Genomic DNA, 18,584 nt, shown 5'->3' on the forward strand with positions numbered 1-18,584 from the left:
TGTGTTGTTGCTGCTGCTGCTGCTGCTGCTGCTGCTGCTGCTGCTGCTGCTGTTGCGGTGGCTGAGGCTGAGGCTGCTGTTGGTGTGGCATGTTCGGCAGAGGTGACTGCTGCTGATGCAGAGGGGATGATTGAGGCCCTGGTTTACCCTGCGGCACTGGTGTTGGGGGCTGGCTGGTGCGGCCATTGTTGGGAAAGCCTTGAGTAATGTTGGCAGGGTTTGGTGGCTGCTGCTGTTGTTGTTGGGGCTGGTTGGGCATGGGCTGGGGGGTTTGGGGTGTGTTGGGCTGCTGCACAGAATTGGGGGTGTCTGGGGCAGCTGAGGTAGGTGGAGATGGCATGGGCATACCCCTTCCCGCCATGGTGGCCATTCTGCGGCGCATCATTTGAGCCTGCTGGAGCCGGTGCTGCAGCTGCTGCTGACGGAGTTTGTGCTTGATGTTGAGACAGAATGGAACAGGACACTTGTTCTCCTGACAGTGCTTGGCGTGATAACAACATAAAGCAATGAGCTGCTTGCACACAGGGCAGCCACCATTGGTCTTGCGCTTGCAGCCTTTGGTGTGTTGAACCACCCTCTTCATCTTCTGGCATGAAGGCAAAGAGCAGTTGGCATTGCGACACTGGCAGGCGTGTACCAGGGACTGGATGCAGCGCTGGATGCTGAGACGTCGGCTCTCCTGAGGGCTCTTGGAGGCCTCTCCACCCTGACCGTTGCTGTCGTCGTCCAAACCCAGGCCCCACTTTACCATCTGGTGCTCATGGCCCTTAACGTTGTAGCAGTTAATGCATAGGTCGTAGTCCTGATGACAGGAAAGGAAAACCACATTAGGTTTCAGTCAAGATTTAAATAAAAATCAAAACTGATACAGCTATAAATTTCAAAACATATTTGTGAAAGTGCTACTATTCCCTACCTCGCAGACAGTGCAGTGCCAGCGTGTCTCTACGTGGTGCTTGCACTCGTTGCAGGTGTACACAAAGCGGTCCTGGCCCTGGTTGTGCAGCTCTACCAACATACACATCGTGCTCCATTTGCACCTTCTCAGTGAGCTGAACTCCCAGTGTTTGTCCCTGGCCAAAGTCAGAAAGGCATCACGTCCATCCATCAGGTCACAGGTCAACAAAGGGTCAGGGTCCATGATGGGTGGCAGGGTGTTAATTACTGGGCCAGCATGGAGGTGGATAACAAAAAACACCTGATAGTAGAAAGGACAGTAAACATGATGGTTAGTTATAGGGACAGTCAAAGTGTGCTGTAACAAATTCCCATCCCATGGGATGCAAGTATCTGCCATAGCCGGTATAAAATAAGTGAACATAGTCACCGTGACGTCACCCATTTGAAGCCTCAAGTCTGGTATTTTGACCATTGCCTTCTTGGTTTTTTGGAACCACACCTGACCAGACGTGACCATATTTGGACGAGAAGGTGGCACTTGCTTGGTTAGCAAGGTGCATCCGCAATTCATGTTAACTGTGGTTAATAACTGGGATGCTAATTTTGGCTAGCAAAAAACAAAATGTACTTACCGGAAAAATGAACAGCCAACTAATAAGCTTTTTCAACGGCACTGGTTAAATTTATAGTGTAGCGGACACAAGTCGCCTCTAGCCTGATTTACAGGTCGACATGGTAGCGACTTGTCAATCTATCTTGTCTATCGTCCTCTAAATTGGACCATAATTCACAAACTGAACATCACGCTGTATTGAAGAAGCGATTGAGAACATAAACTCAATCCAACCAGTGGAGTCACACCCTACTGGCCATTAGAAAGAATGCAGGTTTAAAGCACTTCCGCTTTGGCTTCACCTTTCAGACCCGGAGGTTGCCGCTTGGTATCTGCACTCACTGCTCATGTACTCATATGCCTAGATGTGCCCATAAGATGTACAACAGAGATGTGCAATTGAGAGAAAGATCTTGTTCTGTGTAATTATTTGATCGCCCATGTCAACCTACCAGCTTGGCTTAGAAATATCAAATGTACGGCTGAAACAATTCATCGATCGATAAAATCGATTCATAAAATCCATCGACAAAAATTCTTTGCATTGATGCTTCGTTTAATCCATGTAACTTTACAGCACAGTGTTTCGCAGGGACATTTATTACTGTCGTCACTGTGAACACGACGTGCTTATAATGGAGCTGTTTGCAAAATGGAGGAAGAGAGAGAAAATAGCAAGGGACAAAGAAGAAAGTGTCCAATGTATGCGATTATTTCAAGCTAAAGAAGACAACCACTCTGTAATGTTTGCGTCCATCCACCATAAAACAAAACTTATGTTGCCTCAGCAACAGCACGACGGCACCTGAACAAAAAGCAGCTGGTGTTCTGCCAGCGGACCACAGACAAGGTAACAGTAACAGCAACTTTAGCATTTAACTGAAATCATGATTGATTGTTGAGTTGAAGGCTAGTCAAAGTAAGCCGCAGTCCTCAACTGGAAATGTACACACGTGCGTTTGTTGTTCTCCTTTTTGGGCCGTGAGTTGTAACCTCACAGTCATGAGTTAACTGGGTGTCGGGGAGCTGCACCTTTTAACTCAACTCCAGCTCTCTGTAGCTCAGACAATCCTTGCTACCTGCGTGTGCTAATCCATCCTTTCAACTAGATTCTTTGTCTTTATAATTGCTATCTTTATAATAACAAACAACAGCATATCATCGTTAGCTGCAGCCCTAATCACGTTTAAAAAAAATTATAGCTGCTGTCATGCATTGTTTTATATCGCAACACCATTGTGGAGGGAATACCTCCTCAATGTCCTTTTGAGGTAAAACATGGCATTTTTAATTATGAGGAATGGACTGCAAAAAATCTGTTACAGTTTATAGGATTTCCCACCTCCTTGTGTTTCTCCATTGTGGCATAGAGCTTCTGGGACAGATCATTGGCTACATTCGGCATCCCAGGCTTTTTCTTATTGGCTCGGCTGACGCTGCTCTTGTTTTTGTTGGTTTTCTTGTTATTCTTCTTTTTGGCAGTCTTGCTGTCAGCTTGGGCTCCCTTGAAATAGATGGACATGAACGTTCAGAGAAGAAGAGATTGCACAACAGGCAAGATGAGGTTATGCAATTAAGCTGAGTGGTTAAACAATGCTTGAGTGAATGCTGAAAGCTTTTAAATAATTAGGACTGAAGCGTGATAAAAATCTGGGGTGAATCAGAGGCCTAAGCACCAAGTTGTTCATTTTGGTTTAATAAGAGCAACCCCATTTCAAAATGTTCAATCAACCTACTCATCTAACTCACCTCTGTCGTCTCTGAGGAGGCTGTGTTCTCCTCCTTCTTCCTCTCCTCCTCCTCCTGCTCCAGCTCCTTGATGCTCTCCTCCAGCACATTAGGCCAAAAGTCACCCTCAAAGTACGGCAGCTCATTGGCACTGGTCAGCCTGTCTTCTGTTGCCTGCTTGAAAATGTCCTGAACACAGACACACAAGACTTCTATCAGTCAAGACAGTAAGATCGATTGATAGATATATGTTTTATGTATGTATATGTTTTTTAGGTTTTATTTCTTGTTTTTTTTAAAATTTGCTATATCAATAAAATGGATTGATATCTGCAAGTTTTTAAAAAAATTAGAGATAGTTTTGTCACTGAAATTTATATTAATGAAAATAGGGGGATTTGGAAGGTCTACTGTAAAGATTAGCCTAACTGTTTTAACTATATGTAATTGAAAATTGGTTAGAATTGTAGTTTTTGTTATCAATCGATAGCTGATCCTATTTGTCTTGTCAGCAGAGACAGGAAGCATGATTGGAAGCACATTAATACCGGATAAACATTGGGATTCTTAACACAAACAAGATATTGGTATAGTCTAGTAAATCAGTTTAAACTTTAATTTAACAATAGTTAAATTTACATTTTCAAAACTGTGAACTAATAATGGAGTAATGATGTGATCTGACCTTGTAATCGTGCAAGATCCTCTCAGCGAAAGCCTTGTCCAGCATCTTTCTGTACCACTCTTGGAGCCGCTTGGGCTTGGGGATCTTCTGGTCAGGAGGGTGACAGTGGAAAATGTAGTCATCTCCTTCACTGGGTGGGCAGGCCCAGATGTGACCCATCACATACCTGAGGGTGACAAGAGTTACCAGCCACTTAGCACTTAGAGGAATGATAAATTTACACAGTATTAGCTGAAAGGGTGTAAAGCTACTCTTTACCCACCCCAGTTTCTTCACATACTCCAGGTAGCCTATTAAGATCTCATGGTAAACTGCAGTCCTTAGCAAACGTGGTTTGAAGAAGTGAATACTGTCGAGGTATGATATGTAAACCCGTCTGCAAAGCAAATGTGGAGAATTTAATCAAAGAGCAATACAAACAAACCAAAATAAACTGAGAAAAACTGCATCCATTCTTATTTTTCATTGTAGTTTTACCTGGTATTTGGAAAGGGGCATTCTGATCCATACTCCTGGACATGCATGCCGAAGAAACAAACGTCCACCCCGTCTATTTCCTCAAACGCAAAAAGTGCTTTGGTTCTGTAAGGGAAGCTCTCCACCATCTCGCCTGAGTCCACAAACCTGCGGAACCAGATAAGCAAGTAAAGTTACAAACTTTTAAGGACTGCACTTGACTACTACAATTTCTTTGTAAAGGAGGGGAGATGGATTCTTTTTGGTGCCAGATTCACGAGAGCTCCTAGTACAGGCTTCTAGTTTGTTTCTCAGATGAGAAAAGCTCTTGAGTGGTACGCGGTGTAGCTCCCAGCTGGGCTTGCAGTAAGAAAGCAGCCACGCAGCATTTTATTCTAGATTTAACCACTGTTTTTGCAAATCAGGTGAGACACTTTATCAGCAGGTGAGAACCTTACCTAGACTTCATGCCAGGCTTAATCTCCACAGTTTTGTCAGAGCTGGCCACCACTCGCACAAACACCTCACCGGCCTCTGGGTGGTTCTGCCTTTTCAAGTACTTATTCACTCTGTCCTCAATATACGTCCCCAACCTTGTAGACTGCAGCCCTTTACAAACATTAACACAATATTTAATATTAATTCTTTAATTAATTAATTAATTTTTAATAAGTTTTACTTTTATGTAAATAAAGGAACATTTAATTTGATTAAAAGCCGCTGCTGTTTTGCTACTAAATGTAACTTACTTTTGGCTGCAAACTTGTTCTCCTTTCTTGTTTTGCCAGACTTCTTCAGACAGTTGTCACAGATAAAGCTAGAAGAAGACAGATCAAACTGTAGTTTAGTGTCAACATACAGTAACTCTGGCAAATACACATTCCTGTTAGAAAGAATTCTGTTAAGGTCAAACATGGACAGTGTAGTTATCCATCAGACTTACCCTGATGGCCAAATGACGTCGTAGTGCAGCACACATATCTGATGCATCTTTCGTCCACAGTCTTTACATTCAACAAACCTGCAAAGACAAACATTTGCCTTTTCTGTGCTTTCTTTGCAAAAAGTAGTAAAGACCATCACTGCACATACATAAATGAGGGTGACGCTGATGTTACTGTCCAGACAGTACTTACGGTTCAGAGTCCAACATGTCATTTTTCTTCTTTTCAAACTGCTCTTTTGAGATCATACTGCACGAAAAAGAGATAAGAAACAACAACAAAGTTCATGTTGGCTCATGTGATCGAAAACCCTTTCTAAAGAATCAAGTCCAGAAAGAAAACTGCCTAATAATCTCGCAAGATGATCATCAGCTGGTTTTCGGGCCACCCAGGCCTGGTAACTTACGTCTGTGGCTGTGCCGGGTCGTCCCCCAGGGTCACACTGTTGCCCTGGATCTCGTTGAAGCACTTCTCACAAAAGTGATACCTGTCGGCAATAAGGCCATATTTGGGTGAACTGCAGCCCAGCACACACAGTAGCAGCACAGGCAAACCGGCGTACAGGAGGCAGAATGCAGAGTAAACGGGGCACACGGCAACAACCGAGGACGAAGCATGGGCAGTGGACAGACGGAGGGACACACACACACATACACACACAGGCAGATGGGTAAAGGTTAGTCACAGTTGAAATGATCCATGATCCAGCCACTCTCTTTCAAACTGTAACACAAACAGGAAAACATGCTAAAATGCTATGTTAATGATGAATGTTCAAACAGAAACTACTGTTTGTCGACTCTACAAACTATATGCTGGAATTTGAAAACACCATCATAGGGACCAGATAGTGGACGTAATTGTCCATCGCAGATGTCCACCACTAAGCTTGAGTCCCTCAAGGGAGTGTGCTAGGCCCCTTGTTGTTTCTGGTGTATATTAATGACATGGAAGAGGCATGTAAATAAGTTCAAGGAATGTTAATATGTTCCTATATGGGCACTATGCTGGTTGTTGACAAAAAAACTCAGCTCCAGAAAAGGCTTAGCAAACAGCTGACTAACATCAGTGTATGGCTCTCTGTTTACAAGCTTTCCAAACAACTTTGGAAAAAAACAGAATCAATTCTCTTCAGCTCTAAACCCAGATTAAACAACGCTACGGATTTCAAAACACATTTTAACAGGAATGACATCGTTGAAACATCTGTCAATTGCTTAGCCAGTAAGTGTTCCTGGTAGGGCTGGACGATATGGCCAAAAATGTTATCACGGTATCGATTATTATCACGATAAGTATCAAATCGTGATTTCTTTTGAGTTTAAAGGCTGATTTTTGCTCCTGAGTGGAAGTTGAAGAAACCTGATGGTTAATTGTGGTTTAAACTCTAAATTATGGTCAACACTAGATGCTAAACAGTGGATCACTTCACAAATCTGAGTTAGAACATAATTATGATCAAATCTTTGTCAACAAATATGCACGAGTCAAATTAAGTAAAAGTTTTTTTTGGTCCCTTTTCCCCCACAAAATTAACATGTAAATAAAAGAAATAAGTCCTAATTTGTGTATAATTCAAGTGAATAAAGTCAAACATTTATTGAACATTTGTTATATTGTTATCGAAAAAAGATTATATTGCGATAATTATTGTTATTGTTTTATTGTCCAGCCCTAGTTCCTGGAAAGGTAAAGTTGGCAACTTGTGGATTCCAGTTTAATCCAATGCCACTTTGATTACGCTAGCACATCCTGGTACTTTTCCAAAGCTATGGAAGATAAAATTTCAGGTCTCCCAAAATAAATTGATGGGAGCCTGCACGAACCAGTAGCCAGATGGGTAGAAGACTACAAACCCAGTCATGTTTAAGACCAACTGAAACACTGGGTTTTAGATAATTTACTCCTGTAAAGACAGTTGTGTTGGCAGGGTTGTATGTAGCTCATTTGATGGACTGTTTTTAATATAATGGGAAGTGTGTACTTTAGCCTGTTGTCAGAATAATGCCTGTTAATGCCCAAAGAGAAAATGTTGTGTATACTGACGTTTTTTTGTGCTTTTATATACCACTAATGTAGTACCCCACTATCTCCACACACACACCTCTGCGATGTCTAACTACAATATTGAGTTATCCTTGATAAATTGTGCATGTACATTGGTGTTGCAACCATGTAACTGTCCTTTCAAAATGAATTATCAAATAAACAAAAACGACAATCACTTGTAACATAAGCAACATGCATTAGGAGCTGATGAAGGAATTACATGGTCATGCCGGGGGAGAAAGAATGAATGATAACGCTTCGTTTGATTAAAGTCAAGGGAATTCAGTCCCTAATACTTTGGGCATACAGATCAAGATGTGGTCAAATGATAAAACCGTGTTTATAACTTCTTGGACTTCAATCCAAAATTGGTAAACCTCACAGTATTTAGTAGCACTCATCTGCAATACTTGAATAGTGTTGCATTGGAATGACATTGAGGTGCAGTAGCAGATTCTGCACAGCAGGGGGAGCTTCAGTGCTGATTCTCCAGCACAATGAGGACAACACAGGGCCCAATCATTCACAGTCTGCTTGACCACAATATTCAACTCTTAGTGGTGTCTGTGACACCCCCTATAAAGGAAAGATCATCATGTGCACAAGGACCTTACAGCTTTGTTGACTGACATGGCTGTATGTGAATTTTTTGTCCATGTTTTATCTTTGAAGATGAAGCTACACATCTCTTCATAAACCCTCCTCCAACTTGTCTACTCCTCACCAGAGTCAGAATGTAATTTTACCTGTTCTGGTAGCTGTAGTAGGTGCCATCCCTGGAGATGGTACACAATTGTTTGCCATAGCAACACAGCGTCTGGGGTGAGAACTCATACTGTGGAAACAGAGAAAAACATTAACAATACATGTCATTGTTACAAAAAGGGTTGTCCTCGTGTCAACTGCCACATACAGGTAAAGACAAATGTGAACTGACAAGATAAATACAGTAAAAAGTACAGATTTCAATCCCTGTGTTGTCTCACCTTCCTGCCGCAGCAGTAGCCCAGGCCCTGCATGACGGGATCAATCTCTGCTTCAAACACTTCTGCCAGTTTGGTGCAGTACTTGTAGACACGGGATGTTTTGCGGTTGTACAACCAGGCGTTGTTGAACATGAGCCACACATCTTCGACATACTGCCACGGCTCCTGGTACTGACCAGTATCCAGCTTGCGTTTGATGGTGGATAAGTCAATGGGATTCTTCACAATTTCAAAGTAGTCCTGTACAGCAGTAGAGAGACATTTGTAGGAATGAGCAAATCATGCTCAACAGTATTTTCTGTTGGTACTGTAATATCTGAAACGACATTTGTGTGTATATAATTGCGGATACTCACAGGTATACCCAGTAGCATGGGGTCTACAGGTTGTCTGAAGGGTAGTGACTCTGGGTCTTGCCTGTAGAGGGCCTCAAGTGTCGGCATTAGGGCCTGCCTCAGCTCCTCTGGCTTGAAAACTGGACAAACAATAATAATGTTGTAAAAAAAGCAAATACAAACCGCTTATCGGTGTCTGCAAATAAAAGATTTGAATTCAAGGTTAATTGTAAAATATTATGAATTCACAATAAATGACTAAATGACTTTTTGGGCTACATGTCAGAGAACACAGTTTTGAATATGAGATGCTATTAAAGTCCAGGATTTTATAAGTGAATGAAAATTAACTGGAGGTTAAAAAGTGCCACAATCACATTTAAAGAGGTTACTTCCCCAAACAAAAGGCACAAAAGAGGGGGGTGGGGGTGGACTAAATCACTCCTGCATGTGTGTTGACTCAGCAGAGATGATATTACATGAGAAGTTGATCTACAGGAGAAAACAAATCTAAAACGCAACACAGCATACCAGAGAGACTTAATGCATTATATTATGTTATATTTTCTATTCAGAATTATTGTCTGCCATATGAATTTCCACCATAGATTGGCGCAGAAAAAAAAACAAAACAAAAACAGAAATTGGTGCAAACAAAATCACCAGAATTCAGGAAATTAAGTGTTCAATGCTGTTCATATAATTTATCATTGAAGATTTCTTACAAAATAAAGTGTTAAAATCACCTCTTGATCTCGTGATCTCGTTTCGTCAACCCACCCATCCATGACACATATCTTCTCATTTTTGTACCTCAAAATATCAAACTAAACATATGTATGTACACACTTAATATAATAAACAAATGAGATTTGTGTACTTTTTTTGCGGTTCTGAGTAGAGGTGGTTGATGTGCTGTTGGCCCCATTTTCCTCCTCTTCTTTGGGTTCTGCCTTCACCTCCGCCTTCTTCTCCTCGGTTTCCATTGGTTCCTGCTTTGGCTCTGTTGCATCTGTCTCCTTCTTCACCATCGGGGGTTTGGTTTCATCATCCTGCTATATGAACACAACCCATGGTCAACCACTTATCTTGTGGTGCCAAGTCAGTAAACCATGAAGTATTTAATGCCTTTAGTGGAACGCTTTCCTTTAGGAGAATGAAAAGTCACAAGTCAAATTTCCCTTTTTTAGACTGTTGCGGTGGATGGAGTTTGCAGTAGCAACCAAGGGATCAAACAGCACATGGCTTCTGGGCTGACCAACTGTGGATACATTATATATTCTTAACAACTGACTGTTTTTGGTAATTTCTTTTTATCTAAAATGTTAGCATTTATTAAAAAGTGTATTGCCTCACAATCCAACATATGAATTACAGTAATATCTGTGAAGAACATCAGTCAGGTTTCCGCGTCCAGCACAGCACAGAAAAAGCTCTTACTAATCATTTACTGCTCGCCACTTATTGTGGGGCGTACTCTATTTTAATTCTGCTCGATTTGAGTCCCACATTTCATACAGTTCACCACAATATCCTCATTATTCGCCTTGAAAATTGGGTTGGTCTTAAAGACACTGCTCTTGCCTGGTTTCACTCCTACCTCTGACAGATTGTTTTCTGTTGTAATGGAGAATTTCCCTCATTCGCAGCCCCCCTTCTCACGTTGTATTCCCCAGGGCCCAGTTCTTGGTCCTATACTGTCTATTTATATGCTTCTTTTAGGTACAATATTCATTTCCACTCTTATGCGGACGATGTGCAACTTCATGTTCCGCTAACTGCAAGTGACATGGAAAAGCTTTCTCATGTTATGGCTTTGATATTAAATGCTGGCTGTCACAAAACTTCCTCCAGCTCAATGAGTCCAAATCTGAGGCCCTTTTATTCAGCCCCCCCCAACCCCTCCTACGTCACAACGTTCCACTCGCATTTGACGCTGAGCTCTGTTTTGACACATCACCAATACAATCATGCTTCTACCAACTTAGAAAAATCGCAAAAGTAGAAATGTTTTTATCTCATGCAAACCTCGAAAGTCACCCATACTTTCATCTTGTCTCGTCTGGATTACTGTAATTCCATGTGATCATTGAAGGGCTGCACTTAACGATTTACTTTTTTACTGTATAATCTATTCTTTTCTCGATTAGTTGATTAATTTAACAACTAATTTATCAATTATTCTAAAGATTCATTTAAATTAATTTATCCAAAATAAATAAAAAATGTGTCTCATTATTTCAACATTTTATTCAATCGTCATCCTGAAAGAGACACATAAAGCACTTTGGAATAGGGATACTGGCTTATTTTAAAATTAGTCCAATTTCCTAGTCACTGCTGTGGGAACGCAGCAACAGAAGATAGATGATGTACAGTTTAACAATATATTAGCATAAAAGCAGCAGTGCAGAAATGACTTATGACTTAATGACCCTACATGGCCTTGTTCCTACCTACATTATTGATTTACTTGTGTCTTATGAACTTAACCGCTGCCTGCCTCACTACAAAAGGAAACCAGGTGTTTTCTGTTAGGGCCCCACATCCGTGGAACTCCCTACACCTGGGGATGGTTAGCTAACTCAGTACCTTCTTTTATATAACTCCTGCGTTCTTGTCTGTACTTGTGGACTTGTGAAATGTCATCAGTCGCAGCCAAGGTACTGTTCCAATTCAAAAGTCTGCATCTAGCAAAGTACAGTCAAATACCCGGATGTGTTCTCGCTCCACCCATTTTACCCGAGCCTGCATCGGTGGTGACTTGTGTGGACTTCGGATAGCCAGATATCCCAGAATGCATTTCGCCGCCAAAAAGCGGAAATGTCGGACGAGAAAACTCACAACTGTATCTTATAATTCTGCTGTTCTTGTGTCACATATAGTAGGTTTAAGAGTTTTTTATCCTGGAATATAATTGTTTAAACTCCAAATATGCAGTTGATTTCTCAAGACAGAGCTGATTTTAAAAATTGCTACGCTGTCAGAGATGTGAGATACCGCCAGCTAACAGGTCCGTCCGTCATCAAGCCTGCTGCTGTTCCAATTGCTGAATGACTGACTTCATGCTCCCGTTCCTGGGAGTTTGTAATCCCGAGCCAAAGCTTTAAAGTACAGAAGTCCAAGCTTGGCCTATGTCTCTTTTATCACCTGTGTTCTACCCGTTTTACTGTACACTGTTGTTTTATATTGTTTGTTATTTTTATCTTGAGTGTGTACTATTTTATTTTCTTCTGTCAAGCATTTTGTATCTGTGTTTTTAAACGGTACTATGCAAATAAGGTTTTATTATTACTACTATTGAGTTATACTGTAAAATAATGAACATACCTCCATTTTTACATCTGTCTGCTTCTTCCCAGAGCTGTTGTCATCTTCTTCTTTTACTTCAGGTTTGGTTTCAGTGCCGCTCATGTCAGGGGCCTGCTGGGAGTGCAGTTCAGCCACAGAGGCTGGGGTGGGCACTCTGTTATCTATACTCGCTGCTGCCTGGGACAACTTTAAGAAAAGGAGAAAGAGACATTCTGATCACAATGCTGATAATCTATAAATCAAGTAATAGGGACTTATAAGCAAATTAAGGAGTCAGTGATGCTCTCAGAAGAAGGTTTTCCCCTTTAACATTCCCTTTTAAAGTGTTTGGTCAAAAGACTTTAACATAGGCTGGCAAATGCGTAAGCGATACAAAAACTATAATGACTTCTGAGTTCGAACTAGTGTCTCACCGGTGTGCTGGGGTGCTGTGCTTGCACTGAGGTGGGCTGCTGCATCTGGCTGGGGGGTTCTATCTGGGGCTGCAGGGGCGTGAGTGGCAGGGAGGGGTCAGGAGGTGTGCCCATGGCTGAGGGGGGGCGAGGGAGACTACTAGATAAGTGGGTTGGAGTGGAAGAGGGCCCACCCGTGGAGACGGGGGTGGAGGGCTGTGGTGGCACCTGGGCCTGCGCAGAAGCATGGTGTTGCTGCAGCTGCTGCTGCTGCTGCTGCTGCTGCTGAGACTGCAGGCTGGAAGATGCATTGGGTGGAGGGGTGGCACGCAGGGTGGGCTGGGCTGCAGGGCCACATGGCAGCTGGGAGCCAAGTGATCCCAGAGGATTCAGAGGGATGTTAGAGTTCTGTGGCTGCTGGAACAAAGAGGGATGAGCAGTTAGCATACCAATACACACCATTCATACAGCAGCCCATATGGTGACAATCATAAGGCCACGTTCAGACTGAAAAATCCAAGGAGCACCCGAAACGCAAGGAGCATACAAAATGTCAACACTTCTCTCACCTGTGTCACAGCAGCCTGTGTTATGGGCTGCCCCAAGCCTACATTCGCATTCATTGCTCCACCTGCAGTGAACTGGCCCTGTGGCAGGAACTGGCCCTGGTTGGCTTGCTGAGGTACCATGTTATTAGCATGACTACCCATCATTCCTTGAGTCGGAGGCATCCTTGATGGGGACATGCCCATCTGTAAGAGGCGAGAGATGAAACAGACAAAATCATTAGGGGCAAAATAAACATGGTGACAAAATACTGATAAACTTAGCTCAGAGACATGACTGTTCAGAAGAGAGAGAGAGAAAATAATAAAGCAGGGAGACAGAAGAGCAAGATCTAACCGCTGGGACGGAGCTCATGTTCATCTGCTGCGGATGGTTCATCGGGGAGGGAGCACGTGTTCCCATGGGTGCCTGAGGCATCTGCGCATTCTGCATTGCCATAGGGTTAAACTGATTGATTCCTGTGGGAACAGATACACATAGATTAATATACCTGATTATACTTGGAAGTTGTCATCCATTTTTCCATGTCCTACTGGGCTGGCAGAGGCACTGAACTAGCTCAGTTGAAACATCACAGCTCTGACAAATGCATTTAACTTTAACTGGTTAAACAGTTGGGTGTGCACAGAAAACTAAAACTGCAACTAAAATGCTTACCAATTTTCTGTATAACATTTATATGTAAATCCATTTGCAAATTTACGAACTAGGAAGCCAAAAAAGGACATATAGTGCTTTTCCCTGGAATCTGACTGCTAACACAGCAAATACAAACACACACCTTGTGGCACCTGCATACGGTTCATTATCTGATTTGGCATGTTGGGCATAGGCACAGGTCCATCTGAGAGAAGACAGGACAAAGTAGTGTTTTAAGTTGCCATCAGTTACCGAAATGTTTTATACATGTGTGAATTGATAACTGTAGAATAGTTTGAGGCAGCCAATATTCCAAAGCGTCTTTCCCCTTTTGTATTTAGATGCTATGAAGTGGAGAGAGTTTGGCTACTAACTGGGCGGTCGGACGGCCTGTCCTGGGCCCATGGCGTTGGGCTGAGCCATACCAGGCTGCTGAGGCCCAGGTGTGCCCACCATGCCGGGCTGTTTCTGGAGCCTTGAGCGTCTCTTCTCCTCCAGTTCCTTCTGGATTTTGTAGATTTTCTCTGCCAGGAAATGGTAATACTCATCCTAGTGAGAGGATGAAAAGAAACAAAAGGCAGAAAAGATATTTTAAAAAGAATAATGAGTGTTTCTTGGTATCTGGTTTGTCTGCTCTCATAGTGACAAGAGAAAGGCCTTAGGATTAAAAGGCCTTAAGCGACATCAACGCTCAGGTTATAATGGTGTGATAATAAAAAAAGTGGCAATTAAATCAATTACCCTGCTGTTAGCTGACTCATACATGTCACCCTCAACCTTGCGTGCATATGCCACCAGGTTCTCCATTCGCCGGTCCTTCAGTGCTGCAGGGTCTGGGGTGGGGAATATGGCTTGTACACTGAAGAGACAAAACAGAAAAATATAAACTCAGCAACAACCTGGTACATCAAGTTCTATTTAGTTTTCCAGTGACGGAACTGTATTAATAATACATCTGTTGCATTGTTGGACTTACAGTTTGTGCACCAGGTGGGTGCGCAGGTCCTGAGTGACGTGTTCATGCCAGGCCTTCCGTACCCCTGAAGCAGAGAGAGGGGTGGCAGTGGGCAGGTTTCCCATGCCTCCTGCTACTGACCCATCTGGCATCAGCTGACTATAAAACACAGAGAGAAAGAAATTATTACAGTTACAGTTCAGGGTGTGCGGCACGGTGCTGCAGTGGTTAGCACTGTCGCCTCACAGCAAGAAGGTCGCGGGTTCAAACCCCGGTTGCCCTGGCCTTTCTGTGTGGAGTTGTTGCAGCATGTTGTCTGCGTGGGTTCTCTGCAGGTGCTACGGCTTCCTCCCACCGTCCAAAGACATGCATACTACGTTAATTGGTGACCCTAAATTGTCCTTAGGTGTGAATGTGAGTGGTTGTTTGTCTATGTGTGGCCCTGCGATGGACTGGCGTCCTGTCCAGGGTGTACCCCGCCTGTTCGCCCAATGTCAGCTGGGATTGGCTCCAGCCCCCCACGACCATGTACGCAGGATAAGCGGTTGACGATGGATGGATGGACAGTTCAGCGTAGTGATTTGGTATTTATACTGATTATTGACCATTTCTGTCCTCCAATATACATTCAAAATTATTATTAAAAGGAACCCAAGGGACAGAGAAAAGATTGAGATCATGGATGATTATTTGTCAGCAGAAGATGCACTGGGTGGTCATTTGTTTGTGGAGACCAAATGAGAAGCTGTCCGACCCCCTTTATCCTAACTAACACCCGGTCTATGAATTAAATGGCAGCACATAAGATCTTGTCATGCCATTTACAAGATGACACTGATTGTAAAAGGCATACATTTCATGGGTTGGACATTAGAAATTGTGGCTGCCTTTGCAGCAAGGGCTGTGTTTTATGCAACGTATTAAGGATGAGAATGCTCACTTGTTGAGTGTGGATGGTAGAGAGGAGTCAGAGTGCATGCCAGCCTGGTCTGAAGAAGGGACACCCATGCCTCCTGCCATCTGGTTCATCTGATTAGTGCCTGATAAACACACATTATCATTTACAAGGGTTTGCAAGAAATTGGCTTAACAGAAGATTCATAGTATTGTAATCACATTATCCTCTGAAATGGAAGTGTAGTCCTATCTATCCCGTACCTAGTGGGTTCATATTTCGCAGCTGCTGGTGCTGGGGGCTTTGCTGAGCGGGACCCTGGCCCTGAGCAGGGGACTGGTTCCCATACGGCAGGCCAAGGGCAGCATAGGCCCTCTGCATGGAGCTGGGGTCGATGTGCGTGGCAGCGCTGTTGATGGCTGTGGCACTGGGCTGGCCAGGCCCCACTGTACTTATGGCGTTCTGCAGGCCAGCCCCAGGTGAACTTAGCATGGCTGGAAGGAGAAGATGAGGAAAATGAATAAGTGGTTTGGCAATATTAAATAAAGCATTTCATTAGTACTCTATAAAACTTGAGGGGTAACTGCTGCTTCTTGTATTTTGGTGTGCCTCTGAATATAAATCAGGAAACACAAAAAATGAACATTAGTATACAAATCACTATAAAAATATTTTTTTAAACATCATTAAAATTTCCAACTCTTTATGTAAAGAAAAAAAATCTCTGTGCAAACAAACGTCTTGAGCAGACCTCCATTTAAAATCCCTGCACTGCTCCCTGCTGTGTTGATTGCTGACAGGGAGCACGCTGCCTCTGTGGGGGATTTAAATCTGTCATCGGGCCTTTTAACCAATCAGAGAGCATGCTGTCCTAAGACCCTGCCCCCACTGATAGCATAGCCACAGAGCCCCTCCCCTGGGTGTAATATTACAGGCCCAGCCTGTCTAGAGGAATCCTCTCCCTGTTGGAGCTCTCACAGCCAGCCAGCACAGAGCTGTGGCAGGGAGACACAACCTGCAGGTGGCACCACTTCATACCACACAAAGTGACTTCAGGCTTGCTGCTGAGTGACAACTCCCTTGTTGAACAGCATACAAGGTATTAAAGATTTTTTTTTTCTTCAAAATGACTACAACCATACAGATATTTATCTACAAAGAACTTTTAACTGCATTTTTACATGAATTAACAAGAGCATGAGAGATCAGGGGAGCTGCTGGAGATACTCACGTTGCTGGTTTCTCTTGTCACTAGCATTCTTCAAAGGCAGGCAGACCGGACAGTCGTGCCGCGTACAGTTCTTCCAGTGGGAGATGATCTGTCTGGATGATGCACAGTGAGCCACTGGGGAGAAACAAAAAGTGAAACAGAGAGAGTGGCGTGTGGTTAAGTAATTAAGCAGCATGTCATTTTAAAAGTAGTAATACAAAGCATCTATAAACATGAGTATGACTATAAAATGTCTATAGTATAAAGTGATCAAACCCAGCAACATGCTGAGTCAAAATATAGCGCAGTCAAAGGAATCCTCAACTGCAACAGTACAATGTGCAAATAGCTTTGTGAAAGAAATTACACATGTTGTAAAACCATAAATGCATCCTTGTATTTACTTTAAGAGTATAAACAATATAAATATCAGAGTTCAAAGTTCATCAACCTTGGATGACTTCCTTACTACAACAGCTGTCAGAGGGAAGCTGCTTGCTGCCAGGATAGACCAGGAAATAGAGTACAATCATCATGACAGACGTTAAAAAAAAAGAAGATTAAATTCATGTTTGCTGATAGTGTCTGTCATTAGGGCTTTTGGGGCTTAGCGAGTCAAAGGGGTAGACCGGTTCTATTTGAACAATGCAACACAAGTGCTTACTTGCCTGGAAATGCAAATTACTTCTCTTATCTTACTGCTCTTAATAACTAGAGTTGAACATTATTATTAAAGAAAGTTATTATTTTACTATTAATGCTTTTTAATCTTAATACGTCCACTATATCTACAATATCTGTCTTGTAGGTCAACAACAACACAATTTGGTTGCTTTCAAGGTACCTCCAGGATTCTCAAAGTTAAATTTAAGACTCTGTAATAACATCCAAAATAAAATGTAATACCAACTTCACTGCCGTTTAATGGAAAATCTGTATTAATTTTAAGCCCGAGAAAATTATTTACAAAGTTACATGAATCTAATAAAAGATTTTATTATAATACATTCATATTTAACACACTATAGCTTGGGTGTGTTTGTACTTTGATAAGATAAAATGAATCAAGGACATCACTTTGTGTTGAAAAGTGGTGGGGACATAAGGGTTCAGATTAGGGGTGTGACGATACACTTAGCTCACATGCACGATTCACAATATTGGGTTCACAAGAACAAGACAAGAAGATATTTTAACACTATTTGATGAAATATTCAATGCTGAAATAAATATATATATATATTTCTTTTTTTTTTAAAACCCTAAACATTTAATTTCCTGCATTCTGAAGACATTTTCTGCACGAATTTATGGTAGAATTGTCTTTATTTAAATAAAGTCATTCATATTTTTTTAGCTTGAACTTTATTTGAACAATGCACATTTGTGTCTTTTATCTTAAAATTGCATTGCATGTTTTCTTATTGTGCAAATAAACCTTTCTCAAAGTATTTTAATTTTTTTTTTTTGTAGTATTTCTTGTTTCAAGCCATTTTTCAGAACATATTTAAAAAACAGTGATGGAGACATGTCCCCAATATTCACAGTGTAAATGACACCTATGAAATGAATCCAATATTTGTGCACTAAGAACTCTTAAGGGGTGAAATCAAAAATACAAACAAATTGTGTGGTATAAGTTGTTGCAATTAGTTACACCTTGGCTAGATAAGGTAATGTAATATAATATGCCAATTGCTTCAGTGATTATTAATCCTGTTCTGTTTTTCTAAAGCATCTAAAGGCTACCTGAAATATAATATTGGCTTGAAAGCAGCGGGGATAACGAGTTGGGCTCCGGTTTGTATTTCCCTCATTCCAGCGCGACACCGCTGTTGTAGGCTAACGTAGGCCACAGACATGGTCCTCGTCTCATACACACCTGTCTCTCCGTTGCTGTTGTATCATTCACTGACCA

The 18,584-nt window shown here is 42.1% G+C and overlaps 1 protein-coding gene across 1 annotated transcript in view; it reads right to left on the reverse strand.

Moving 5' to 3' along the window:
• The window catches only part of crebbpb (CREB binding protein b), a 53,966-nt gene that overhangs the window by 2,628 nt on the left and 32,754 nt on the right, over positions 1–18,584 (reverse strand). The window contains 27 exon segments of the mRNA XM_046029580.1: positions 2–802; positions 917–1,198; positions 2,856–3,017; positions 3,263–3,430; positions 3,927–4,092; positions 4,189–4,302; positions 4,404–4,550; positions 4,841–4,991; positions 5,132–5,199; positions 5,326–5,403; positions 5,519–5,575; positions 5,733–5,813; positions 8,122–8,210; positions 8,362–8,601; positions 8,718–8,836; positions 9,577–9,748; positions 12,027–12,194; positions 12,422–12,817; positions 12,970–13,152; positions 13,304–13,425; positions 13,749–13,811; positions 13,981–14,155; positions 14,348–14,465; positions 14,583–14,720; positions 15,502–15,601; positions 15,720–15,950; positions 16,688–16,801. Of these exon segments, the coding sequence (XP_045885536.1) occupies positions 2–802; positions 917–1,198; positions 2,856–3,017; positions 3,263–3,430; positions 3,927–4,092; positions 4,189–4,302; positions 4,404–4,550; positions 4,841–4,991; positions 5,132–5,199; positions 5,326–5,403; positions 5,519–5,575; positions 5,733–5,813; positions 8,122–8,210; positions 8,362–8,601; positions 8,718–8,836; positions 9,577–9,748; positions 12,027–12,194; positions 12,422–12,817; positions 12,970–13,152; positions 13,304–13,425; positions 13,749–13,811; positions 13,981–14,155; positions 14,348–14,465; positions 14,583–14,720; positions 15,502–15,601; positions 15,720–15,950; positions 16,688–16,801 (4,703 nt within the window).

Source organism: Micropterus dolomieu, linkage group LG02, assembly GCF_021292245.1.
Source record: "Micropterus dolomieu isolate WLL.071019.BEF.003 ecotype Adirondacks linkage group LG02, ASM2129224v1, whole genome shotgun sequence".
In the NCBI taxonomy this organism is placed as follows: Eukaryota; Metazoa; Chordata; class Actinopteri; order Centrarchiformes; family Centrarchidae; genus Micropterus; species Micropterus dolomieu.